Consider the following 27,534-nt stretch of genomic DNA (forward strand, 5'->3'; position numbering starts at 1 on the left):
ATGTACATGTAGATTTTTCCCTTTACAATGCAACTGGTATTGATTTATAAGATTATATGTGTTGTAAAATATATTTTCGGCAACTGTTTTTAAGGGAAATGCAGGATTTTGACAATTTCAAGAGGCACAAAAGACAAAAAAATACTTCGATTTTGGTTCACTTTTGAGTTGTGATATGTTGTTTTTGAAAAGCGACACAAATCAAACAAAGAAAGATAACTCGCACTTGGAATCAAACGTTTGCATGAACGCGACTCATTTTGTCATCCGTGTTTGCGTGACGCTTTATCAACAAACAGCATGGCCAATATCAAAAATACAATCAAGCAATGCTGTTCCGATCCTTTTATACGGTAGGTTTTGACAGGTAGATGTAAGTATTGAGGTCTATTGCACTATGGAAGTAGAAGTTAATGGTTCCGACTTACAGCACAGTGTTAACTTATGATAATTTGTCCTTGCCATGATGATCAGCTGATCTTGAATGATGAAACTGGCAAATTATGTGAACACTGTGAAAAATATTGCATGTCAAATGGTGTCCATACAGTGATAGAATTAACCCCTACTAAAAATGCATGAAGAGTAGAGTAGAGTAGTGCGTTAGTGTGAATAAGTTTTACCTGCGTTCTAATTTAATTGTATCGCCATGTAGAATCTAGTAAGTAATGGAGGTGATTTAGTTCACGGCTTTTATGAAAATAATAATTGAGACGATGTTTGTCATGGACTGACCATTTGAGTGTACAATGTACATGTTATACATGTATGGGATAGAGGATGGGGAGTAAAGGGGGATAGAGGAAGTAGATATATATAGTATAATGGTGCCATGTAAAACATAGGATGCCATTTATCATTTTTTTCTCTAGATCAAATAATATTGGTTTTACATTCATGTAAAAGTTCATGCAGATCAAGTTAAAAGGAATCTGCTAGATGAGGAGCAATATTTCATGTAAATCCTATTGACGGTTATTTTTGGATATAAATTTTCTATTTTTCTATTTGAATGTCTGTACATGTATATATGTTTACAGGTTTGACACATGTATGATCAGTTATGAGAGAAATGTTATAATGATCAGTTCAAACTGTTGAAATTACATGTACATGTATGTATCTTGTATTCTTTTCACAGGAAATTGGTGTTCAGTTGGGGACTGTTCCTAGGAGCAGTCTATCTTGCACGTGATATGGCAGCTGCCGAGGATATGGGTGCTGCAGAAATGGCTGCAGCTGCTTCAGCACAGGTGGTAGACAGTGCTGGAAAAATTGCAGGGGAGGTCTCCCGGCTGGCTACTAGTTAATAGTACCTGAAAAATACATCAGTCTGCTTCCAGAAAATCAGGTGAGACACTAATTATGAAATAAACTGAATTTAAATCATTCTTTTAGAAAGTGGAATCCTAAAACATATTTTCTAGTAATTGATAAAGAATGCCTAAATAAGTTTATCCTCTGAATTCCATAATGAACTGTTTTAGTCTCAGAATTACAGAAAGTAGAAAAGGTCGAATGGGTTCTGGATTTTACAAGTGTATGTGTTATATCATATCCACCCAGGAATATATGTGAAATGCCTTAAAATCCATTGTGCAAATAGAATATTTATGTTTTATAATCACCCTGTAGTGGGGTCAATAAAGAGTTGTGTATATGTTTTAGATGTATTTCTTTTCTAATTTCAGACAACTGTGACTGTGGCAAATGCTGAAAAGAATATGACGTTTTACTGTGTGTCCAAGTGACAGATGAATGGACTAAGTGTGAATTGCAAACATTACATTGTATACTTTATAGTGACTTTATGTAGTTGCATTTTGTACTTTATTGTGAACTTGTATTTATCTGTTTGTTTTAAAATCATTACTGTTAATTAATAAATGTGTATAAATGGTTGGATACCATCTTTATACAACAGTGTTCGATTGTCATTATTTTGATAAGATGTATTTCATATGCAGCTGTGCATAAATTGATCCATTTGGCACACAATGTTGAATGTTCATGACTATACACAGCTAAGCTGCAGTTGTGAGTTTCTTTCCTGCAAAGTTTACTAGTAAAAGCCTGGGTAACTGAAGAATGTCCCAGGTTTAGTATATAATGGAAAATGAAATTACCCAGGATATGAGACAGAGGTAAATATGCAAAGACATATATACAATGTATAACCCTGTGTAGGTACATTGTACATGTATCAAAGGGACAATTCAGTCTAAGAGAGCATTAAAATTCGTTCATATATTGGGGGGAAAAAACAGTTCAAAGGGAAATTAGATCAGTCGGTTTTACTGTGATATGCCAGAAAAGCATATATGGTGGTGAAATACGTGTGAAATGTTCAAACTCGCTCGCTGTCCACCATTACACATGGTGGTCAAGCATATTGTATGCCGAACCCTGTCCCTTGCTCGCAGAGTAAAGCAACCTTTTTCTAGAACTGATCAAATCGCTCTAACAGTAGTATGTTTATCTTATTAGGTTGCCTAAAAACCCTTTTCTCTTCAGTGGTTATGTGGTTCATTTGTTTAAAGTGCGTGACTTTGGCTCGTGTATGGGTACAGCATACATATTGTATAATGTACCCGCTTTATCGTATTGATCAACGATTTGTAATTACAACGGTCTCAATTAAAATACTAAACAATGACGTGGAATTTGTCAATATTTTATGCTATATGTTTCATTAGAAATATAGAACCATACATTTATGCTATATTTTGCTTATTGGTTATGTAAAAGAATTAGCCTGAGTGAATTGTCTCTTTAAGAAACAGCAATTCATCTTACAAACTAAACCAGATCTTGGCATCCACCATAAAGTGATCTATATCAGTCAATGGAAAAGAGGATATTTTCTCTGCATTTCCTTTGAAATATTGAATACGCACAAAGAAAGTGAATTGACAATAAGGGTCGTTAGGGAAACTGCTTGGAATTTGAGAATAAACAATAAACTTCAATTATCAAAATCCAAGATAGTGATCTGTTGGCCTATCGGTCTCGAATTGCAATCGGTGAATTGGTACTTCTAAAGCCAGAGAGGAACATACAAAACTTTCTGAAAAATAGCGATAACAATATTCCCCAATCAAAATCCAAGATAGCTGCCAATTGGCCATCTTGTTCACCGATCAAAATGTAATGGGCATGTCAATTTCACCAAGGCCCAGTGGGAGCCTACATATGAAATTTTAGTGTTCACATGAATTGTTGAGGGACAGATAGAATAATGGCAGGACAGATGACAATGATTTGATTAGTCCATCTGATGATGGTGGGCTAAAAATAAAGACAAAGAATGAATGATATTTTATCATTTATGTATTGAATGACATGATAAAATAAAACAATGATTTAAAAAAAAATAATGATGAATGATGAATGTTAACATGGTCACATAAGATACACAGGCACTTGAACTTCAGGTGCTATATATCAAAAGACATGATAAAAGAATCCCCCATCCCCACTTCCGAATTATTTACCTGAACAGAGACAATCAGAAAATTACCCCCCTCCTTCACAATTATTTATCTTTTATCTGAACATAGACAAACAGAATATTGCAGTTATGTTTATCCAGCTAATGCTGCTCTTTCTGCTTTTACTTCTAACTTTAACATATTTATAGTTTGATCTAAATCAATATCTGAAAAGTAAATGTTTAATTTTCAGCAAAATAGTTCTTCATAGTTTTTGTTAAAGTTTGTTCATATAACAAAAACATGGATAACATGATCAATCCACATTTCTTCATAACAAAACACTTCCATCTGGTAGAGATAACATGTAGTCTTTACTGGTACCATTTTCAGATGACAATCAGTCAGGGACTCAATTGACAATGTTACACCTCTGAAATAATTTCAGTTCTTCACATCGGCCATTGTAGTATAGCCTTCACTGCTAAGCTTCTCACAGTACACAATATTTATAACAATTTACAATATCAGTTTTAAACAAAGTTTAATCTTTCATCTCTCCTTCTTCATCTTCCTCTTCCACACCTCTGATGTATAACACATTGTTACATCTACAAAAGAAACAAAAGACCTGAACAACATGCAGGACTTATAAAATAAGTAAATATTGTAAAACAAAATTGTAAATAAATCACCCAATTTGCAATTCATTTGGAAACCAAAACTAAAATTTGACCTAAATAAGAAAAAATGTCTTGCACAAAATCCTTCGATATTCAAATTTCAAAAACTTTTTTTTACCTGTGCCCAATTTAATGTGCATCATATGAAATTATTTCACCAAATTAAGGAGAGACCATTCTTAGAGCTCATCAATGTTTTAGTTGTAATAATTTTGGAAGCAATATAAATTTTCAGTAAAATAGCAACCACTGGTTTATTGTTGTAATAATTTTGGAAGCAATATAAATTTTCAGTAAAATAGCAACCACTGGTTTATTGATTCAATATTCATTAAGTAAAATTTATAGAGACTGTGTCAAGCTGCACCATATTACCGTATTAAAACTTCACCGAGATTCCCTGTTAGTGCACCATCAATAAATTCTTCTGTGTTTGCTAACTGTAAATAAAAAAACAAAAGAAAGTATAAATAATAGTTAGGATATGCATGCAAGTTTGATCGATTATTTTTTCTTCGGTTTTGTAAATTGGAATTAAATGGTATCCTACTCTTATTAATTTACAAACTTAGGTTAAAAATTGGAAAATGTGATGTTGCACGCAAGCTTGATAGTTCAGTTAATAAACCAAATGCAACTTGTTACTTAACATTTACTGAATAAAAAATAAGTTATAATAAAAAAATTACTTGTATGCTTTTTTTATATCATGATATCTATACATGCTTATATTTTAGAATGATGTATATTTTTTGGATTATAAGTGTGCACGTGATATACCTGTAAATTCATGTAGCCGTCCACTGAGACCAAGTAGCCTTTGTATTCCATGCCCCACTTTAGCTTCACCATCACAGGCTTTCCAGTAAGACCATTCAAAAATGGCTTTGGGTTCATAGGAAGTGTCGACTGAAAGATTATTTGAAAAAAAAATCATATTTCTCATACACTTTATCATTAATAACTAGTTATATTTATAAGGGCGAAGCACTTCTAAGGTAACACATACTTGAAAATATAACAAAAAAATAGCCAAATTGACCCCTTTTGACCTCGCCCCTCAGGCCCCTAGGGGTTCAGCCCCATCATTTGTACAATTTTGAATCCCCACCCTATAACGATGCTACCAATGCATTATGAGTGCTATCCCATGCTTAGTTTCAGAGAAGAAGTCGTTTAAATGGAAATAGCCAAATTGACCCCTTTTGACCCCGCCCCTCAGGCCCCCAGGGGGTAAGCCCCATGCATCATTTGTACAATTTTGAATCCCCACCCTATAAGGATGCTACCATTGCATTTTGGGTGCTATCCCATGCTTAGTTTCAGAGAAGAAGTCGTTTAATGGAAATAGCCAAATTGACCCCTTTTGGCCCTGCCCCTCAGGCTCCTGGGGGGTTAGAACGAATAATCATACCCTGCCTCCACTCCGGTTCCCGGCAGGGTATGAATTCCACCCCGTTGCCGCTAGTGTTGCAAGCCCCGATGTGATCCACACCGGGCACTTTGAGACTGATAAAAATATATTTTTCGGGTATTATCCTTATGTAACTGTATTGTTCTGACAACTATGATCAATATTCAATTCACAAACCTTTCGATTATAATCTTTCATCAACTATTAGTGGTAAAATCCAAGGCAACACAACACATGTATAATTCTGTTCAAATATGCCGCCATGTTTGATTTACCGGAAACCGTGATGAAATGAAACACTCAACAGGTAAAATATGTTTAAAAGTTTTAAAAAGCCAACAAACTAAGAATAAATATGGTGAAACTGAACAAAGCAAAAAAGAATTTTTAAAGTTCATGTTAAAAACTTTGTAACATTTATTTCTTTCGTAGTGAAAATTTGTAGGTCATTCCATATATGGTACTAGGTGCCATATTTGGAGCGCGAGACTTTCTAACGAGAAGCATCATGACGGCCAAGTGAGCCGTGTCGGAGATGTGAGCCATTCAAAAGTGCTTCAAAACATAATTTAGACATGGAGGTGGGTAAATAAATAATCATTTTATGTTAAAAATGTTTGATATTGTTGAATTTAATTAAAAAATTACATGACACACATGAAATGCAACATTTTCACCGCTGGATGTTTTGCAACACTACGGGCAATGGGACGGAATCGTAGCTCTGACGACGACCATCTGTCAGAAATCTTCCATCCGTCGTTCAGAGCTACGTCATCGCAGCTACTGGGGGGTCAGCCCTATCATTTGTAAAATTTTCAGTTAGTAGCCCATAAGGATGCTACCAGTCAAGTTTTGTTGAAATCCGACCAACGGTTATGGAGAAGAAGTCGATTGTTGACGGACGGACGACGGACACCACGGTATGACATAAGCTCACCTTGGTCCTTCGGACCAGGTGAGCTAAAAAACCAATCTTCATTGATTCTTCAAAACTCAATCCTACACACTGACAGCTTCAGTTTGCGGTCACCATTTCTTGACCCAATGTAAATAATCCTATCAGCTTGAATGCAATGCTTTGAATTCAGCTCATTATATAAACAAGCGGTTCAAACGCTTATGATCCGACGAACGAAATCTTCATCCGGAAGCTCAGCATTTATTGCTCTTTATTTGCAAAGCGTTCAAGTGATAGACCACCTTACAATATAATCAGCTGACCAAAAACGGAATATCTTTTACGGAGATAAATTTTCTTCCTTCTCTTATGTGGATTTCCTTCTCAAATGGGGGTTTTGGGACAAGGATAGTGTGTGAATAGGGATGAGAAAAAAAATAAACAGAAATTTCGGCTCTTTTATTTTGATAAATTGAACTTTTTAACAATGCATAATTAAAGGTAACTGAAACATCTGACTGCGCCCTTTAAGGCCTTGCCTTCAGTCATATTACATATATAAATTATATATTCCAATATTAGGAAAATTAACAGTTCAACAGAGTTATAAATCTAGTAACGACTGAAGGGAGGTAACTCTTGTAAGACCTATCACCTGGGGACACCGGTACCGGCGTCGATTACAGAATAATTATAAATGCTGTGAATTCAGTAGTCAAAGATGAAAGATAACAATGCACTGGAAAGTAAAGTGATATTTTACTAGTATCGAGTCCGAGTAGCAAGAATAGCAAAATGCACGTTAAAATTTACCGATAGACTCCCCCCCCCCCCCCTCCCAATTTTCCTAACATCCCCTACTTAAGAACCGGCCGCTAAGAATAAGACTAACGTTACATTGCGAAATATTTAACCGTTCATGCTATGTCGTTAAGTAACCTATTCTGATAAACATATGCATGCTATTGCTTAATGATAATTACCGTCATGATTGCTGCTGTAGTTGATAGCTATCTTCTTTATGTTTTGGCTGAAAAGCGTGGTCTTAACGTATGACATGCGTCGCACTTGCTTCCGGTGATTGCTTCCGGTTAATACATTTTAAAACATTAAGAATGTAGTGGAAAGAAAATATACTCTAGAATGAATAAAAAGAAAATACAAAAGTAGATATGCGTATTAAATCATTTTTTTTATTTCTGAACTCAATATTTTGAAAGATAAATATTTGCACAAAATAGAATAATTGTATTGGAAACAAAATCTAATAAAGATTTCCGTTTGAAACGTGTTATGGAATATTATAGCCATTGTTTTCAGTTATACATGCAGAAGACGACTGTGAAGTGATCTTTTATAATTAAGGATGGGTGTTGTTTGGTAAGATTATGTGCATGTGATGTCGTTCTGTTTAGCTTTGAATCATCCGCGCATCGAAATAAAAGGACAGTAAAGCGGTCGCATTGGTGTCCTTGGTCTAATAAAAGATTGTTGTTTCTGACTTTATCTAATGTAACTTCTACTTTCACTATCACCATACAGATATTTAGCGGAACTAGTATTATATGTATAATACATTTGTATTTATAGCAGTAGACAGTATAAGTAATAAAAGTAAAGTGATGAACTCATCCAAAACTATTGCCTCTATATTCACATCTAAAAATACTTTAAATGGGTTTTGTTGCTTTAATTTAAGAAAAGAATTGACTGTGGAAGTTAGGGTTGCAAAATAATGTGTGTACATGCAGTCAATTTTACATAAAAATTCCACAAATGATGCACACTAGATATGGGATATTGATCGGAATACAATTTATTCTTGGAAAGGGAACCAATTTTAGGTCATGTTCATGTATCAGCAGCCGGTGTTTGCATGCATACAAAATGTTCATGTAGACCTATATATGTACAATTTGTATGCAGACAAGTACATTGTATTGTGCTTGTTGGTAGCATCTATCAAGAATCGTTACACTCTTATGGCCTAACTGGTTTTTGAGTATCCCCATGCCTTCCCATTCTCATGTATTTCTCATTATACAGTTAATTTAATGTATGGTATGCATATATACATGTAGCAAAAAATTAAAGAGAGCTGAAAAAAGACTATCTGAGATTCAGAGTCTGAACCTTAGAAAAACCTATTAAGTTATCTGGTTTCAGCAATTGACCTGGTCCAGAACCATTACACATCTAAAACATTAAATCTATATTCTGGTTGGATGTTTAACTGTGGTTGTTGAATACATGTTTTATGTCTACAATAACATGTATATTGCAGTGTTTATGCGTACAACATACCAGAGGGAAAAAGTGGACAGCAAGTGGTAGATAGACTACAAAAACAGATGGAGGTTATTGGTGCAACCAAAACAGGCAATTTCTGTGTGGATTGTGAAACATACCAATCTCATGCTCAAAATGGTAATTCATGTCCTAAATATAAACTCAATTGTAATTTGAATTTTCAAATTTATTTGTCAGAAATTTTTCTTTACAGAATATCATTTTGATAAGCAGTAAATTAAATCAAACCAGCTCATACAGTAATCTTGTCACCAAATACAGTTCATGAATTATTAGGTGTTAAAATATTTTAGCATTTGATTACAGTAATGAATATATTATAATTTAATATCCAGAATAAATAATAACTATTTTATTGCATTGAGGTTGACTGTCAAAATAATGCCTATATCTTTTTCCACTTAATCTATAGTATATTTCTCACATTTATAGTCCTTTTTCCACAAACTTTGGACTGCTTATTATAATTTTATTGATGTTTCACTAAAAGCTCACTTATTCCATAAGTTGCATTTGTGGACAAACAAATGATAAGATATTGAACTTATCATGATTTCACTTTCAGCTCAACAAAGATCTATACACATTTTGCACAACAGTGAACAACCAGCGACTTGCTTTTCTGTTCTGGACTCAGGAACAGTGCTAGTGTCGGACATGTTATTTGACTTAATTATGAATACAATGACTCAGGCCAAGTCTGGACGTGAAGGCTTCTTTCAACAGCGAAAAGGTTTCAAAATAGAATCTCGAGGCCAGAGATACGAGTTGGCAGACTTTGTTATAAAGATTGGTTCTGTGTCCCTTGTTGCAAACTTCAAAGGTGTTCTCATAGAGGTAAGGACAAAGTAATAAGATGTCAGACTCATTTTGATACCTTAACATTACTTGTATGTTGCATGCAAGCTATACAATATTAAACACAAAGAATATATGACTCTTTCATATGTACATATGTAGGATAGAACTATTCCACCCGAGGGTACAGAATTTTGGGTCAGAACCGAGGCTTGCCGAGGTTTCTGACCCAAAATTCTGTACCCGAGGGTGGAATAGTTCTATCCTACATAATTTACATATGAAAGAGTTATTTTCTCACATTGCTTGTCGAGTTACTTGCACGAAAGTTGAGGCAGCCATTTTGTGACAAAATCTTAACTTCTTAAATAATTGATCGATTTTAAAAATAAGAACGCCATTCGAAAGAGCTCATCAAAGTTTGGTTTATATTAATAATATATAAACAAGAAATCTTAGGTAAAACGGTTTGAAATGCAAATTAAACAAATGAAATGGTAAATAAATCCGGCAAATCAATTGAAATAGAAGAAAATTGACGTCAACTTTGGCTGATATGACGTCATCTGATTGTTTGGCAATTGTGACGTCACAGCTATGTAAGATAGATTTATCTTACATAGCTGTCTTTTATGGGACAACTCTATCTTACATGGCTAGCTATGTGAGAAATTATCTTCCGCTACATGTAGCTATTAGATGAAAGGGGTTCCTGATAAAATATTATTTTAAAGTTCATGAAAAATATAGGCTTTATCAGAGACATAGATGATTTTAATATATTGTCTAAATCTCTAGCTATATTAAATCTGTGAATTGCACAACATCTGATGTCAAACAGATTTCCAAATTTGTGTCAAAAAATTAATGCACAATTCTATTTTTTGTGAATGATGATCATCAAAGCATATTCACCAGAAATAAAATCACCTACATTGTATGACCCTACTGATAATTTCTTCTTTATTCTATCATTACTCTCTGATACATTACAAATAGCAGATTACCAGCAATTCTATAAATATTGCAGTGTGGGCAATCAGCAGAAATAAAAAAGCTAAATAAAAAGAAACAGGCAACACAGAAAAATTCAAAGTTTCAGCCTTCAGATTATGAACAGTTCAAATGTGTATTTAGTTGAAGGAGTAAAACTACGTACTAATTAACTGTTCAGTAATCTATTTATAAGTTACTAATATTAATTGATGATTTACTAGAGCACTTACAATATCCCTGCTTTTTTATTTTTTGGACAGGAAATCATATACTAAATTCTGACAAAGAAATATCATAGGAAGGGTTTGGTTAATGCAATGCATCATTGTAGAAATATTTGCTTCATTACAGGTTGAATACTGTCCTTGTCAAGTTCCCAATGACTGTTGGAATCTAATGAAGGAGCTTTTACAGAGTATTGTGGGAAATACAGCAGATACCCCACCGACATACATCAAGAACAAAATGGACGTTCTATACACACCAGCAGATACCATAAACCAATACCTAGAACACTTCAACGCGTTCAGGAAAACTGCCACCCCAGGGCAGCAGAACAGATGATGAAGTCATGGTCAGCTTTAAATCAAATCAAATGTGTCTGAATGGAACATTTTTCATAGTGAAAATGAAGATAAAACAACCTTTGCACTTGCATTCCCTAAAGGGACCAATTGTCATTCGAACATGAAACCACTGTGTGTAGTTGTTCATGAAATGAACTGAAATTATTGCAGAAAACAACATCTCTTTGACCAAAACTTGAGATTTAAACGACAACATATTGTTTCAAAAATGAAAAAAAAAATTCTACTTAAATGTAAAACGTGATACTCATTACTGATGTTTAAAGAGGATTTCTGTCCAGTATGTGGACTATAATTGTGTTTATGGTTGGTATAAAAGGCCAACACTAGTATTATTGTCACTAACCTTAATAACACCGATCCCAAACATTGTGATTTGGGTATAAAGTAAAAGTGCTATCTTCGGCAGAAATTGCCCTTGACATAAATGTGCTGTATGATGTCAACAAATGCTACATGTATCTGTGCTTTTAAAATGTTATTGTAGAGTACCTAAATGTGTTCAATGTAAACTATAAGCATCTAGTTGCTGATATGGTTTATGACTCGATAAAGTAAGATTCGTGTCTACTATTTATTTGTCGTTGGTGATTTGAAGAAAATGTTTATGAATAGCAATTGAAATTGAAATGATAACAAAGTCAAAATAAATAAACTATACAATTTACTTTTAATATAAAAATGCAGATGGTTCAAGAACAGACAATTGACAAACATACATACTTTATTTGCTGGTTTTCAAAGAAAGTGTAAACTTATTACATGTATTGCCTAAAAATGATGTCAACATCAGAGAATGATTCCACAGTTTTAGACTACTAAAAGGGTAACTACGTACCTTTCCGAAACGACTTTTAATTTCTAAAATGGGAATTTAAAACGAGATTGATTATTTTATAGAGTCACAAAAATATTAACTTGCCGTTTATACTTCACCTAGCATCACATTCTTAAGAATTTAACTCAAATAAATTAAATGCTAATTTTCATAACGCGGGTCGTTTTATGTTTCCCGCCGTCGTCCTAATTACCGCGCGTCGGTTGATTATCCCTATGTCAGACGGCAAAACAGCGAAATAAATCTTCACTGTTAACATAGTTTACGCGTGGAATCTTGCATTTGGTTGGCGACATCTTTTTAGGCCATTAATAAACATTTTCGTATACATATATTATTATTGTTTTAAGAAACTTTTAATTTTTGTTTCGCAAAGGTAGTGGGCCTTTAAATTGGTCGCCAATAGTATTCAGTTTCTATGCATGAATTAGAAATGAGTACATTAGCACTAAGACAATAGATCTCGTACAAAAGCTGTACAATGTCAATAAGATTTTCATATCTACTTTCCTTCCAATATACGTGTGAATGGTGTAAACAACATTTCATATGATTTAGGAATTGCACAAACATTAACAATCTTTAAAGATGCTCCACCGCTGACAAATGGTATTTTTTCACTATAAAAAACAGCAGCAGACGATTTAATATTTTTCTTCAGTTACACAAGTTACTTACTTTACACCATTACCACCTCTGGAAAGTTTGAGCTTCGAATTTTACTATAAGTTAAAATTACAAAAAATAATTAATTGCATCCAGAAAAAATTCCGTGGCACTATATTCTATATGGAATGAAGTACGGATTGCGCATGCACCAAATGCAAAATAAATTATTTTGTATTATTTTTTGTGTTAATTAGACACATATATACATGATTAAACACCAATTATTGTTAAAGTGATGAATATCATTTATGCTCTGTCAGCGATGGAGCATCTTTAATAATCAGTAATAAATCTTTGTAATAATAGCATATATCTAAATTACTAATTATTTTGTTGAAAACCCACAAATTCATGAGCAATATCATACATTCTCGCTCGACTTCATGCTCACAAACCAAAATATGATTGTGTTTATGATAAGATCAGGACATATTCTCTTTCACGAGTTGCCGAGAGCTTTGTCCAGGATAGTTTTATCCTCCACGTGGTTGGGTAATGTGACTTTCAGTTTAGGATTGTCATCCATAGTCCGACAAATAGTCTCCTCTGCACGGTTATTTCCGGACCAACAACGTCTCGCCACCTAAACAGCAATGAATCCAATGTACTTTATCTATCACTTATTTCACATTGGTCAGTGGCCGATCCATCCAGAGAATTACATTTATATAGGGACTTTCCTAATTCCTAGTTTCCATGAGTGTGAAATGTGAAGACAATTGTGAAAACACATGATGTTGGAAGAGCATTCGTAAGAAAAGGGATTTTTGAAGTCCAAAAAGAACACTTTAGATCCGCCACTGTTATCGTATTCACATTTATTATCTATTCAGGTTGAATAAATGAATTGAAGTTATGAAAAAATATTTAAGAAGTATGCATCTATTATAAATGGTTTTGCACTCAAGGAAATATCACTGCATTGCTTATTTTGAAATGTCTGGAATTAACTAATTACACGTAATCAATTATTAAAGCCATTTAAAGACCATCGTGTTCTGAGGATACTTACACCGTTGGACACATCCCATGCTAACATGCGTTTTGCTCTTTGGCCAGCATCCTAGCATAAAAGATATGATGTAGTTATCTTACCGATACTTGTATCATATAAACGCATTTCATAATAAAATAACAACCAAGTTATTCTTTTGTTTATATTACGGCAGTTGATCTCAAAAAAGGAAAGTTCACATATATATTGTTTTTGGACGATAACTTTCAACCAAAGATAACATGATGGAAGCTGTTGACTAATTGACATGAATGAAGACCATGCATTGCAATGATACCGGTATTTGTGGTCTTGGCACGTAGGAGAGACGTCATATATAATAACATTAAAATATTCAAAGTTAATACACTCCAATGCTGGTATTGCCATATGTTTGAATCGAAAAAAGAGACATTATTAGTCCAAAACAATTAATTCAATAGAGCGTTGTAGTCTATGAGAATTTATTGTCAAAAACTAACCTCTGATCCGTCCAACACGAGACCAAATCCACCATTGATTACCTCACCCCTGTATGTGAAAATTAACTTTAGGAAATATTTTCATATCTTTGAAACTAGCAAGTATAATCAAAGGATAAGTATGCTTCAGATACATTTTGAGTTATACTAATCGTGTTTTCATGTCTAATTTATACAAATGGATAAGATATACGTGACTGACGCACCGACACTCTGCTGTCATCCGTAACAGAAAATTAATTTAAAGAAAGTATGTGACATAAATATAACTTTTATTGGAATATTTTCATTATTATGCCCTCATCTCTCTCACCCTTACCGGTCAGTGAAATAGCTCACAAACCCGAATTAAATGACTCTTTGGTGTGGCCAGTATGATTATACATTTTGGATTCAATAATGTCGGTATACCATTGATATTAATGTAAAGGAATGTCGACTCACCAACCAACTCCGCCGCCGTTGTGAAGCGCCACCCATGTAGCTCCACGGAAGGCGTCACCAATGGCATTCTGCACCGCCATATCTGATATAGTTCAGACAAAATAATTATCACTTGGATGCATTTCGTTAGGTCAAATCAAATGCACATCTACCAATGTTCTACATAATAAGCGAACGCATGAACAAAATCAAGCACCCACACGTAAAATGTGAAAAATATGTGTTTAATATAACAATTGCAAATTTTGACAGATGCCCATTCAAAATTTAATTTAACACAATTTCCTAAATATGCTTTAACACATGCATTTCATACTTGATTTTAACTTGTGAAAGAACGCTGTCTGTTTTGCTTATCGTTTGTGAAGCCAAGTACATACATATGTATATGTCTCTTGATAGATTTGCATTAATTATTGTGCGTATCTGTTTAGATATCGCATGCTTAATCAAATCGTTTTGAAATCATTTAGATAATCTGAGTTTGGATAATTAGGTGATTTAGTAACGGCAAAAAAGAATTCAAAATACTTCAAAAGAGATATGCATACTAGTAAGAATGATATTATCATATTCGACATGGATTCATAGAGATAACACATGGAAATTACTGTGTATATTCATAAGCCATGCTTTGCGGTAAATAAGCGACAGAGTAATCAAATTATGTTATAATATAATTATCGTACCTGCTGTAAAGGCCGAGCCATCAAAGATGTTGGAGGTTTCTCTAAATGGACTGTCTGTACCGCTGACATCATGATGGTCCCGACTCAGCACCACGGGACCCTGCCAATGTACAAGTCAATTGAAATTATAAAGTATCTATAAAGCCTATTGCTATATATAATCGATCATTTGTTTGTGTATAAGCATGGCTACAATGGATACTTTTACAAGAATGAGCAATACAGTGTATGGTCTTGATATTTTTCCGGTTATCAGCTTAATATTAACAGGAACAATTGGAAATCCGTACCTTCAGTTTCCCGTCTGCTACGGCGTTGTTAAAAGCCGTTGCTACGGCTATCCTACCCTTCTGGTCTGAGTAAAGGATTCGAGCCTGTGACCCTACAACCTAATCAAAGTATGTTACAAACTTTAGGTACATTTATGGCTTTGTTTACATGCAATATTATATCAATAATCATATTGTATTATTCCCATGGTAACACATATGACTTATAATGAATCTTAGACAAAAATGAATTTTCTCATCAAAGGCAACATAAGAAAAAATAGTGATTCATACTGACGAATTACAAAGTGTTCTTGCTAGAAATAATGTCATAAAAGGATGGTGTGAATCAATTTGAAATTAAACGCATTTTATTTTTCCTTCTGTTTTTTCATCTCCGGGGACAAATCGGAATTTATTTGTGTCATCTTACCAATCTGTTATTTTTCGCCTCTTTTATCCATCGTATGTTGTCATTGTATTGCTGCTTGATTCCTTCTGGAACTGTATAATGACATATGTTAGTATATACATGTATCTTAAAGTATCAAAATCTTACATAGCAGAAAGGTAAACAATAAGACACGCACGTGTCAATGTTATTGATGATGGCGGGAGATTAACGGTAGAACATAAACTTAAAATAAATCAAATAAAACCGAATTTAATGAAGAACGATACGAGTAGATGTATACAATTTATAGTTACATGTATTTTACAATCTCTGTTGTGACACAATTTGAATCTTGAGGATTTATATGTAAATTCCACCAGCAATGTTACGTTTGTTAGTGATAGAGTGACTATGGCATACCTCCTTGGTTGACTAGTTGACCTTATATCTACTATGACATACCTCCTTGGTTGATTAGTTGACCTTATATCTACTATGACATACCTCCTTGGTTGATTAGTTGACCTTATATCTACTATGACATACCTCCTTGGTTGACTAGTTGACCTTATATCTACTATGACATACCTCCTTGGTTGACTAGTTGACCTTATATCTACTATGACATACCTCCTTGGTTGACTAGTTGACCTTATATCTACTATGCATACCTCCTTGGTTGACTAGTTGACCTTATATCTACTATGACATACCTCCTTGGTTGACTAGTTGACCTTATATCTACTATGACATACCTCCTTGGTTGACTAGTTGACCTTATATCTACTATGACATACCTCCTTGGTTGACTAGTTGACCTTATATCTACTATGACATACCTCCTTGGTTGACTAGTTGACCTTATATCTACTATGACATACCTCCTTGGTTGACTAGTTGACCTTATATCTACTATGACATACCTCCTTGGTTGACTAGTTGACCTTATATCTACTATGACATACCTCCTTGGTTGACTAGTTGACCTTATATCTACTATGACATACCTCCTTGGTTGACTAGTTGACCTTATATCTACTATGACATACCTCCTTGGTTGACTAGTTGACCTTATATCTACTATGACATACCTCCTTGGTTGACTAGTTGACCTTATATCTACTATGACATACCTCCTTGGTTGACTAGTTGACCTTATATCTACTATGACATACCTCCTTGGTTGACTAGTTGACCTTATATCTACTATGACATACCTCCTTGGTTGACTAGTTGACCTTATATCTACTATGACATACCTCCTTGGTTGACTAGTTGACCTTATATCTACTATGACATACCTCCTTGGTTGACTAGTTGACCTTATATCTACTATGACATACCTCCTTGGTTGACTAGTTGACCTTATATCTACTATGACATACCTCCTTGGTTGACTAGTTGACCTTATATCTACTATGACATACCTCCTTGGTTGACTAGTTGACCTTATATCTACTATGACATACCTCCTTGGTTGACTAGTTGACCTTATATCTACTATGACATACCTCCTTGGTTGACTAGTTGACCTTATATCTACTATGACATACCTCCTTGGTTGACTAGTTGACCTTATATCTACTATATATACCTCCTTGGTTGATGATGTCCTCCAGAATTGACGTTGTAATTTCATCTGTTTTTTCAAGGTCAGACGACTCTCCAGAAGTACACACCCATCTGTAAGTGTTATAATATTTATACATACTGTCAATATCAGTTGTAATGTCAGTTGTGATGGTGGGTGATGCTTTAAGAGATGTGACAGCTTGCAGACATAAAATAGTGTCTTCCTATCCATTCCTACCTCTAAAATACTTAGTATTAATAATGGTCGTATTATCGTCGTATTATCCTACCTGAAAGGTCCAAATCCTAGTGAGAATATGTCCCCCATGATGTCCTGAACATAGGACGGATATCTAAACAGTGTTCCGTTCAACCCCTGCTGTCGCCCTACATCAGCTCCTGGAACAAACATTATTGACAAAATTAAGGAACAAAATCCTCAGATAATCATATGTAATTGGTTTCAAAGATCGTTTATACATACCTGTAACAAGTTTTGAAACAATTTTATAAGATATATGATTAGAATATGAATAAGAGATCTGTAAATCAAAGACCATGTCATAAGTTAGACATGGAGTTGAAAAGGGAGCAGGTGTCATTATATGCACGTACCTGCCCTGTCTGCTTCTAGTAGAAATGCATTTCCGTAATCCCAGAAGAACATCCCTCTGTTGGAAAGTTTATTTACGGCAGCAATGTGTCTTCGAAGACTGAAATCATAATGACGGATTAAGCTAAGTCTTTTTGGTTTAAATACTACTTTATTTACATGTACAAGGAATCAGCAGATGTTGGTTCTGAAGGTAAAAACAGCAAACGACTATAAAAATGGTCCCACGTAGGCTTCGAAGTTCGATACCTTACATCAACATAGTGATTTGATGTAAATAATATTTATATACATGAAAGTCATAAAGCAATGTTATCAATGGCTCATTAACGAATTACAAATATTCATAATTGATAAATTGGCGTATTTGACCACCATCATTTTATTATGATGTATTTTTGTTTTAAAACATAATAACGCTAAGTCAAAGAATGAATGGTTAATTAGTACGTGTTGTGTATTAGGAGACACATTTATGCAGAAACTTTAATTTGTTTGTAGTTATATATATCATACCATCATGTACTTATACATGTATGAATTAAAGACTAAAGAACTGATGGTATATCAAATCTAGTGAAGTGGGAAGAAAGAACACAAGTCAAACGTAATTTTAAACCAATACCTTTCCTGAACCAGATTTTTGAATCGTATTGGATCTTCGTGCATAAGTGTCAGCGACTCCTCGTAAGAGATCTATAATGAAATAAATATTCTTTTAAATGGGTCATTAAAGGATGACCTTTCATGTATGCGGTGTGTAAAGTACGTGCGGGTTTTGGTTTCGGAGACTGCAGTATGTTTTTGAAGTGACTTTTTGTAAAATGGAATTCGTGCCCTTTGTATAGTGCTATCCCACTGAAGCTAGTCCGATATACTCTGGCCCTGAAACCAGACTTAGATATTATGACAGATAGGTGTCTGGTATAGGGCTAGAGCGCAGTGCTATATCAAAAGGTTGAACTCGCCGACACCGTTTGGTATCGGGCCAGGTCATCTCCAATTGAGACTGCTTACAAAACATTACCACCGAGAAGCGTCACTTAACTTGGTCTTTTCAACAGATGAATAATTTATCTATCCACAACAATTCATTTAAGCATGCATGCACGTTATATATTATGTCAATACAGTAGTTTCCTTTACGCAACTTTTAATCTTCCTCTTCGCCGTCGCCATTTTCTCATAGTATGCAAATCGACTCTGATCTCGACAAATTGCTATATTTAGGTAGATAAATTATTCATTTGCTAAAAAGACCAAGATAAGAGGGGCTTCTCGGAGGTCAGTCTGAATTGGTAATGACCTGACCGATACCAAAATGTGTCGGCGAGTTCCACTTTTTGATATAGCACTGCGCTTTGGCCCTACACCAGACATCATCTGTCATAATGTCTAAGTCTGGTGTCAGGGCAAACCAGTCGTCTCATTCCCTTTATGCTGAGCGCTATACCGGTTCATAAATTCGGAGAATGTCTACCAGGTATAATTAGGCCGATTATTTAATTTGATAAAAAAATAATGTAAAATAGTTTTAGACAAATTGCTTGCGTAATGTGAATACACCGTTTCACTGAAAGTCAGACATGATTGATGGTTGATATGGATTACCTATAGGCTAGCATGTACTTGTAAAAGAACGTAGATAAATATCATTTGCATAAATCACATTTAATATTCTGTATCTGATACATAGTTCCTACAGTGTATATCACTTACATATTCTGTATCTGAAACCTTATACCTAGATCAATTGTTTTCGCCCAAAGGACTGATCAATGAAACATCAAAACAGCTGTTTAAATCAATGAGCACACGTAAAATATTTATTGAAAACTATTACTGCTTGTGTTGTAGCAATAATGAGTTTGAATATAAGTCATTATAAAGTCGGTCTGTACTGGGTAATACATCGGGTAAAGATCCATATGTCGACACAGTTTATATCTCATTTCCAATGCCCATACTTTGAGTAGTAACTCAGCAACTGCATACATAACAAAATCATGCTCTGCATATATTGGGTATTACCATAGCTATTGTTGATGTTGTCACGATAATAACAGGGAATGGTGAAATAGTGAAATTTTAAATTGTCAAAAGTTGACGTTTATATCCATGTGTATGACAACATTTTAAAACGAACAGCCATATTAGTATAACAACCCCCATGAGGTTATTGGTCACATGGGCAGTACCTACTGTAATAAAAAGTTCGTTTAACTGAGTAGTACTTGGCCTACTGGTTCGGTATAATGCGTACTATCTTGTGTTTAATGGCCACATTTGTTTCTGGTTGTGTTACAATAAGCTAAATTACCCACAGTAAAAGACCATACCTTTACTATCTTTTGGTAGTCCATTGTACGTGAACCTTAAAATCAGTACTTTGTTACATTGTCATTGAATTCATCCTCAATGAAAATGATCACGCCTGTTTATGTAGTACCTTGAATCCTTTACAATTACAGTACTTTATTCAAGCATTAGGAAAATATCTCTAGATAAATTATCAATTTGCTCTTCAAAGTAATTGACCATGCATTAAAAGTACTTGCCGAGTATTATCTATGGTTTGGTAAGTATCGCGCATCACAATAACTAGTCATACAACTGTTCATTGCTTACATAACTGGTCCGATTAGTCTTGTCATATGACCATGTCAGGAATATCGTAAGACACACGTGTAATAACACTGTTGTGACGTCACAGGTAAGAATGACGTTATAATGAAAATATGACGTTACGCTATTGTCTTGGTTAAAGGGAACGTCAAATCCTAGCCTGATTTCGCCACTCTTATACGGACACGAAATTGTATATTTCGTCTATATTTACATAAACACTAGTTATATGATAGATATAATCTTGCACTCGTGGGTACGTAATATGAAATTGATTAAACTCGTTAAATAATTTGCTATGCCTCTCGTCTGAAGGCTCGTGGCATATTAGTTAAAAAAATCATATTACATAACCACTCATGTAAGATCCTCTGTATATTAGATATCCCCGTGCCACTCGATGAATAAATGACCATTCCTTAATTGGATAAAACATTAAAGATCACAGATAACGGCCACTGATGTACCAGTGCTGCACGTCACGATCTATGACCTTACCTGCGCGGGATAGTATCCGCCAAGATAGGGGTTATGACAGGAAGTCTGGTCTGATCCAAGGTCCACCAACAAATCTCCAGTACTTTCATATTCATACACTAATCTTTCCCTAAAATCATAAATCATGTATTTCAATATCATCTTTACTAGAATTTTGTTTTATTTCAACTAGACAGAAAAACAATAAAATGACAAAATACAAAATGACAATGACAACATATATTTTTTTAGAACACTCAAAGTGAACTTAAGAAAATAAGAGCAATAAAACTTAATTTAAATTTTTGACTTGATAAGAAACTGAATATAAGAAAAAAGTTTTATTTATCTAATGAGCATATCATATTTTGTTATGTCATTTGCGAAAAGGAAGTCATTATTTTGTGCGAAGTCAAAGTATATAATTTGTCCGCATAAGGAAATGACATATAGCAATGAATACACGTTTTATATCTGTATCTACTATTTTATCTCGTTAATTACTACTGATATGATGTGGGTTTTTTTTTCAATATGCAAAAAGACCAATTAACGATGTATGTTTTAAGATATCAATAATAAATGAAAATTACCAAACATCCACAATGTTTCCATGGTACCCGAGACTTAAGGTTCTCTTTTGCTTCCGAGCCAGACGAAGTATCGTCATACATTCGTCTAAATTGTCTGTAACTTGCATTAACCATCCCTGTTTATGTCGCTTTTCCAAGGCTTCCTTGCTCACCTGAAATAAAAATATGATCACTATGATTGTGCTTGAATCAGCAATGATCTGTTATGCTTTTATTATCTTGGGAACGATAAAATATTATTTTTTTTATTTAAATCATAACGATCAATCAATACAGTTTCGTGTATTTCATGAATTAATTATTGAAATAAAAGAATAAAGATAACGTCATCAGTAATGAGTTACTGCAGCTTTATAAAACATTCTTGGCTTTCGATATTTTCAAGAAATTACCAAAGTAAATTGTGATTAATTGTTATTGTAATAAAACTCCATTATGGCCTTTCATAATCTCTGAATTGGGCAGCGGCATTATGTAAGGCAATTTCCAGTAAATACCTCGGCCACCAGTCCTATACAGCCACAGATAGTGGCAGCCTTCGGTTGGGCGCCACTCATTCCTCCAAGGCCAGAAGTCACAAACACCTGTTAACAAGGAAGGCAATCCATACACCGACGTTACTTTGCTTCTCAACAAAGTAAGGAATCCTACTAACATTTGAATATGCTTACCGTGTAATATAGAGTGTTTAAAAGGGGCTACAGAATTCACTGGTTATAAATTGAACCATAATCTGGTATAGATTCCATGAGCAATGACCCCCGAACACACATTTACAGTGACCACAAGTCTCATTTATCAACAAAGACACACCTGTATTTTATCTTCGCAAGTTTGGTGAAAAAGATTTGTATATCTTCTTGATACAACGACATATGCTTTATTCTACTGTAAATGGAGACTGATATGTAGACCTTTGTAAAACTGAATTACTTGAATTTAAGGAATTGTTTTCATTGTTGTATTAAAATAAATATCAACCATAATCATATTTGACCACTATTAAACTGATTTAGGAAACCAGTGATAAATGTCATACAAATACATATAAATGTTTGTTTTGTATTACCTTGCCGGCCATGTCTGTGACGCCTAGATGTTTTCTTGCAGCATTCAGTATTGTAAGCTAAAAAAAATATCAACAAATGAGGGACTTAACTTTTCTTAAATAGGCCCCCTCCTAAAAAAGCGTTTAGTTATAAACCTTGTGCTTACATGTACGAGACGTAATCGAGTGTCTTATTATGCTATTTTGGTGTATTTAGAGTATTTGATACTTGTATATAAAAAAATGCTTAATCACAAATCCACTGCATACGTTATCCAAGTGATTTCACGACCGTTGAAGTAATGGGATAACTGAAGGTGTGTTTGTGTGAAGGATAAACCTTTTATCAAATCATAAAAGACCTTACTATATATTTGTTGTAAAATTTACCCTGGGGAGATAAACATGTAATTTATCAATTTTATTATACCAGGGGTACTCACTGTGGTACCATGAACTATTCCCTGAGGTCCAATGTAACAGTAACTACCAGCTGTCATTTGGCCATACCTATTGTAAAACGATGAAATTATTGGAATGGAAATATTTCTATTTTTACAATATATCTTTAAATGTTTTAAATATATACTTACGTTTAGAACAAATATTTACTTTTATGAATACATAGCAATATGTTTGAAATAATACTTAATGAATATGAAGATTCGGTAATAACAATTCACAGGCCATGCATAAATATGTGTACACAATTTTGGTTTCAATGTCATTACTGTGAAATGGTTTGTTAGAGAATGATAACAGAGTAACTTACATGGTGACACCCAAAGCAAACATCTTCTCATAGTCCTGTCGTGACGAGTAGTTTGGTATTACCTAGCAATAAAGAATAATTACTGGTAACATTGTAATGGACAAAGAGCAAAATAATACAAGCATTCTTTATTTTTTAAACAGTACATGTATATAAAGGTATTATTTTTATGAAGTATAAAACTCCAATAAGCATGAATGAAAACTTTGCAATACGCGGAACTAACGTGTATTATATAACCAAAGATATATTAGAGAACATATTTGACAAAATACACTTTACAAAATAATATCTTTTTTTTTTTTTTTTATTTGGTTTTTTTCAACACACAAATCATTATTGAAACAGTCTGAAAAAATATTAAGTGCAAAGTGTGTGAAAATAAAAATGAAAATTGCATATTTATTAAAATAAATGGAAAGATTTTGTTTTACAGTCTTTTGTCATCTGATACATCCTTCGGTGTGACATACCATGCCATTGGTGATGACCAGACGTGGGGCTGAGGTGGAGCTGGGGAAAAGGCCCAGTGGGTGTCCGGAGTTCATTACTAATGTTTGGTCGTCTGTCATCTCTGACAAGTACTTCATCACCAGCCAAAACTTCGAAGCAAACAGAAAGATTATTAAGGAACATACAGTGACATCTCTATAACTCGAACTGCAAGGGACCAGGTTTTTAGTTGGAGGAAAATAGGGTATTCGAGTTATCCGATGTTGATCATACAGTTAAAAACTTACCTTAAATTATGATAAATCATATATATGTTACTGTAAACACACATAGTCAGCAAAAATATTGGCTTTTTTGAGTCGACATTCTCCTAAAGTTAATATCAATTTCCTCTCTTTAAACTCATTAACCGCTGAAAAGATAACAGATTTTTATCGGCTGAATAGACTTTTCAGGTGTTAGAAGTAAGGACAGAATTACTTTTGCGTCTTTTAGTTACCTCTCTTATCATTGGAAACTCTGCTTTTCGGTAGAATGACAGTGCGGCAAAATAATAACGCACCAGTCATCGTGTATTCTTAGACAGTTTTGACATTTTCGTTGTTATATATAATTCCTCATCTGATGTATAGCCCAACCAACCAACCTATCCTTTGACAACATTCTTGTCGTACCATTTATTGTCATACCTATGGTGATTGTCAACATTCTTGTCGTACCATTTATTGTCATACCTATGTTGACAACATTCTTGTCGTACCATTTTTGTCATACCTTATGGTGACAACATTCTTGTCGTATCATTTTTGTCATACCTTATGGTGACAACATTCTTGTCGTACCATTTATTGTCATACCTATGGTGACAACATTCTTGTCGTACCATTTATTGTCATACCTATGGTGATTGTCGTCGGCATTGTATTGTCAGAAAGATCATGTCTTTGACAGCGAAATAGACATGCCATTGAGAAATTAGTCTTTTATTTAGAATGAGCTTTTTTGTATCGTTGATTTTAACACATGTTATAATATCACCTCCATAATATTATACATTGCACACTATATTAACAATGGTTCTTTTTATCTACGGTTTAACCCTTGATAAGTAAATCTGATGACCTTGATTGGCCTTCCTGTGGCAGGTTTACTTTAGTAAACAATGATGATTTACCTGCGCCCAGTTAGACAACACCTGTCCATTACCACCATACGTCACTAGTTCTTGTGGAAACTGAGCCACTCGAGGGTCAAGGTTATTTAATATCATATGCATAATGGCTGCGGCATGTCGATTCCTAGCTGGAATTTCCCCGATAGGAAATGCTCTGTAAACAAAAACTGAAAGTATTATTTCAAAGGAAACATCATAGGTATTAGACTATTAGAACATAAACGCTTCAAATTACACATTCTTGCCAAAGCATTTGATTTAAAAATATCACTGGATTGTTTTGTTCGATTTTGATTAAATGTTCATTTACCTCATTTGTATCTGGGGCAGAAATCGGTACATGTATATGTGTCCATAATTTTGTAGTTCCTCGGCGAACTCCGGAGCCAGCGTCTCATGTAGATCGGACGGGAAATATCGCAAAGAGTTCTCCAATGCCAACTAAAAATATGAATTTACCTCAGTAGAAAAGTTAATGAAACATACATTGCAAAGGAAAGGAGAGACTCACAACAGGCTGAATTTTTCCAACAGTGGTATACTTAACAAGAATCCACATCATCATTATGGTGTGATGGCAAAACTAAGTTAGGTAAAGATATTGCAAAGTTATTGTTAAATGACGTAATCTAAACTGACAAAATGATATTAAGTCATTGGGTCTTTTTAATCTTGATACTAAGATTAATAGAGTCCGATTTTGTAGATTTTTCTACTTCATCGACAGCATCCAGCAAACTATTCCAGGTAAAATATGAATTGCATTGTATACTACATGTCAGAATCTTAAATGGAAATCAATTTGTAACAACAGAAGCGCAATACACGTATGAATAGGTATGATTTCACATAAATCATGACGCCGTCTAAATATTTTCCACAAGAATTCCACTGCCAATAAACATCTTGGATTCATCTTAGATAGGCGTCTGCATATATTCAAAACTCCCAGTCCATGGAGACGAAGAGAGACGAAATAATTCGTTAAAGCTATCTTGATGAGTACAGGCAACAGTAAAGTAAGATATCTATGAATTCTAAAACACAGATATGACTTGATGTTGTGGAAGTCCATGGAGAGAAATACCCAACGAGATTTTCTTGTATGGCATTAAACCTACCACGAAAACAGTAGGCTAAATAAGAAATGAGATAAAGGAAGGTTTGAAGTCCCAGCGTGTTTGTCTATTGGATTAAAGAGAAAGGCATCCATTAACAAGATTTCAAACCAGTGGCGGGATATTCCTAGGTGTTAATACCTTTAACTATGATAGATGTTGATGATTTTTTTTCTGTCACAATCCCACTTACATGTAATAGGTATGGACGGAACGATTAACTATGAAGCTGGAAGATCCGAAGGATAAGAAAATTTAGACAATCGGTAACCTAAGTTGAAACAGTGGTAGAGTATTACTAGAGATCTAAACATTTAAAATGATTATAGGATATACAAGTTTATTATTTACATTATTTGTAACATTGTATAACAACTTCTTGGATAACACTTATGTATATAAATGTACACAAAACCGTATCGTTACGCCTACCCTCTGTTCAGCGGGGGACAAATCGGGAGTCCGAACGGGAGCATGAGCCACGGATTCGTCTCTAGGCCTCCTCGGAGGAAGAGGGTCTAACGGGAGACCCTCACAGATTTCTTTCAACGACGACATTCGCTCTGTGTTGTTGTTGTCTGAACCTTGTGTTTACCCTGTATGGTGTTCGTCTTTATCTCTGTAGTGTATTCCCGGTCATGGACTTCACTAACGTAAAGATAACCAAATTTACTCGTAAGGTTAACTCTAGATTATTTACATGTACTACAGGGACGTACCTCTCTCCCAGTATTGTTAGATTAATCAAAATGCGCGTATGTAGCAGAATCGTAATGATTGGTCATCGGTGACAGGTAGAGCATCAGACTAGCTTCCAGAGATCAAGGGTTCAAACCACGCTCTAACATTTAAATGTTCTTCTCCTTTGGTACTAAATTGCTGGGCTTGCCAACACCTCTTTCTTAAGCATTAAACTTTTATTTTGTGGCATATATGGTTAATATCGATCCCTATATATAAAATGATTGCACATGTAAGCAAAACTCTTGGTCGGGTGGTTGGTTGGTTAATCGGTGAACTATAGGCTATACTAAATGTCCTATTTCAAACAATTATTAAGGTCAATTAAGGACGGTCTCCCCTATATACAATGCACTGTATGCGCCAATGTCTGTATGGTTTGGGAGGCTGTGGTATAGTCGTGCTACATAGTGTAAATGTATGTTTCCTTGCAATAGTAAAACACTTGC

General features: G+C 34.4%; 3 protein-coding genes and 1 long non-coding RNA gene across 4 annotated transcripts; 2 read left to right on the forward strand and 2 right to left on the reverse strand.

The window, feature by feature from the left end:
• Positions 1 to 211: 211 nt before the first annotated feature.
• On the forward strand, positions 212 to 1,921 carry LOC138336090 (uncharacterized). Its single transcript, XR_011210388.1, has 3 exons — positions 212 to 353; positions 1,142 to 1,351; positions 1,692 to 1,921. It is a non-coding gene; the product is annotated as an uncharacterized lncRNA (long non-coding RNA).
• Positions 1,922 to 3,312: 1,391 nt separating this feature from the next.
• On the reverse strand, positions 3,313 to 7,562 carry LOC138336089 (small nuclear ribonucleoprotein F). Its single transcript, XM_069285386.1, has 4 exons — positions 7,413 to 7,562; positions 4,895 to 5,023; positions 4,490 to 4,554; positions 3,313 to 4,042 (listed from the first exon to the last, which is right to left on the reverse strand). Exons 1-4 carry the CDS (start codon positions 7,416 to 7,418, stop codon positions 3,976 to 3,978), a joined length of 267 nt encoding a protein of 88 aa, XP_069141487.1. The 5' UTR covers positions 7,419 to 7,562; the 3' UTR covers positions 3,313 to 3,975.
• A 142-nt stretch (positions 7,563 to 7,704) lies between these two features.
• Positions 7,705 to 11,690, forward strand: LOC138336013 (mediator of RNA polymerase II transcription subunit 20-like). The gene is made up of 4 exons (XM_069285274.1): positions 7,705 to 7,809; positions 8,714 to 8,856; positions 9,305 to 9,576; positions 10,885 to 11,690. The coding sequence occupies exons 1-4, from the start codon at positions 7,796 to 7,798 to the stop codon at positions 11,095 to 11,097; spliced, it is 642 nt and encodes a 213-aa protein (XP_069141375.1). The 5' UTR covers positions 7,705 to 7,795; the 3' UTR covers positions 11,098 to 11,690.
• An 81-nt stretch (positions 11,691 to 11,771) lies between these two features.
• On the reverse strand, positions 11,772 to 26,919 carry LOC138336012 (urocanate hydratase-like). The gene is made up of 21 exons (XM_069285272.1): positions 26,777 to 26,919; positions 25,537 to 25,667; positions 25,227 to 25,380; positions 24,073 to 24,201; positions 23,600 to 23,661; positions 23,271 to 23,337; positions 22,849 to 22,905; positions 22,277 to 22,363; positions 21,780 to 21,931; positions 21,208 to 21,316; positions 18,710 to 18,780; positions 18,087 to 18,184; positions 17,762 to 17,870; positions 17,494 to 17,582; positions 15,939 to 16,009; positions 15,527 to 15,625; positions 15,237 to 15,336; positions 14,548 to 14,629; positions 14,104 to 14,152; positions 13,640 to 13,690; positions 11,772 to 13,210 (listed from the first exon to the last, which is right to left on the reverse strand). Exons 1-21 carry the CDS (start codon positions 26,900 to 26,902, stop codon positions 13,067 to 13,069), a joined length of 2,037 nt encoding a protein of 678 aa, XP_069141373.1. The 5' UTR covers positions 26,903 to 26,919; the 3' UTR covers positions 11,772 to 13,066.
• Between the last annotated feature and the right edge of the window lie 615 nt (positions 26,920 to 27,534).

The sequence above is a fragment of the Argopecten irradians genome, chromosome 12 (genome assembly GCF_041381155.1).
Source record: "Argopecten irradians isolate NY chromosome 12, Ai_NY, whole genome shotgun sequence".
NCBI classification, from domain to species: Eukaryota; Metazoa; Mollusca; class Bivalvia; order Pectinida; family Pectinidae; genus Argopecten; species Argopecten irradians.

Bases quoted from the DNA above. Each gene is read 5' to 3' on its own strand.
- LOC138336013 (XM_069285274.1), top strand. The intron at 8,857-9,304 runs GTAATTCATGTC...TTTCACTTTCAG, and splicing joins CCAATCTCATGCTCAAAATG to CTCAACAAAGATCTATACAC. The intron at 9,577-10,884 runs GTAAGGACAAAG...GCTTCATTACAG, and splicing joins TCAAAGGTGTTCTCATAGAG to GTTGAATACTGTCCTTGTCA.
- LOC138336089 (XM_069285386.1), bottom strand. The intron at 4,555-4,894 runs GTATATCACGTG...TTTTATTTACAG, and splicing joins ACGGCTACATGAATTTACAG to TTAGCAAACACAGAAGAATT. The intron at 4,043-4,489 runs GTAATATGGTGC...TTTCTTTTGTAG, and splicing joins CTCGGTGAAGTTTTAATACG to ATGTAACAATGTGTTATACA.
- LOC138336012 (XM_069285272.1), bottom strand. From the start codon at position 26,902: ATGTCGTCGTTGAAAGAAATCTGTGAGGGTCTCCCGTTAGACCCTCTT. The intron at 22,364-22,848 runs GTAATACAAAAC...CCTTGTTAACAG, and splicing joins TCACAGACATGGCCGGCAAG to GTGTTTGTGACTTCTGGCCT. The intron at 14,630-15,236 runs GTACGATAATTA...GAACTATATCAG, and splicing joins TGGCTCGGCCTTTACAGCAG to ATATGGCGGTGCAGAATGCC.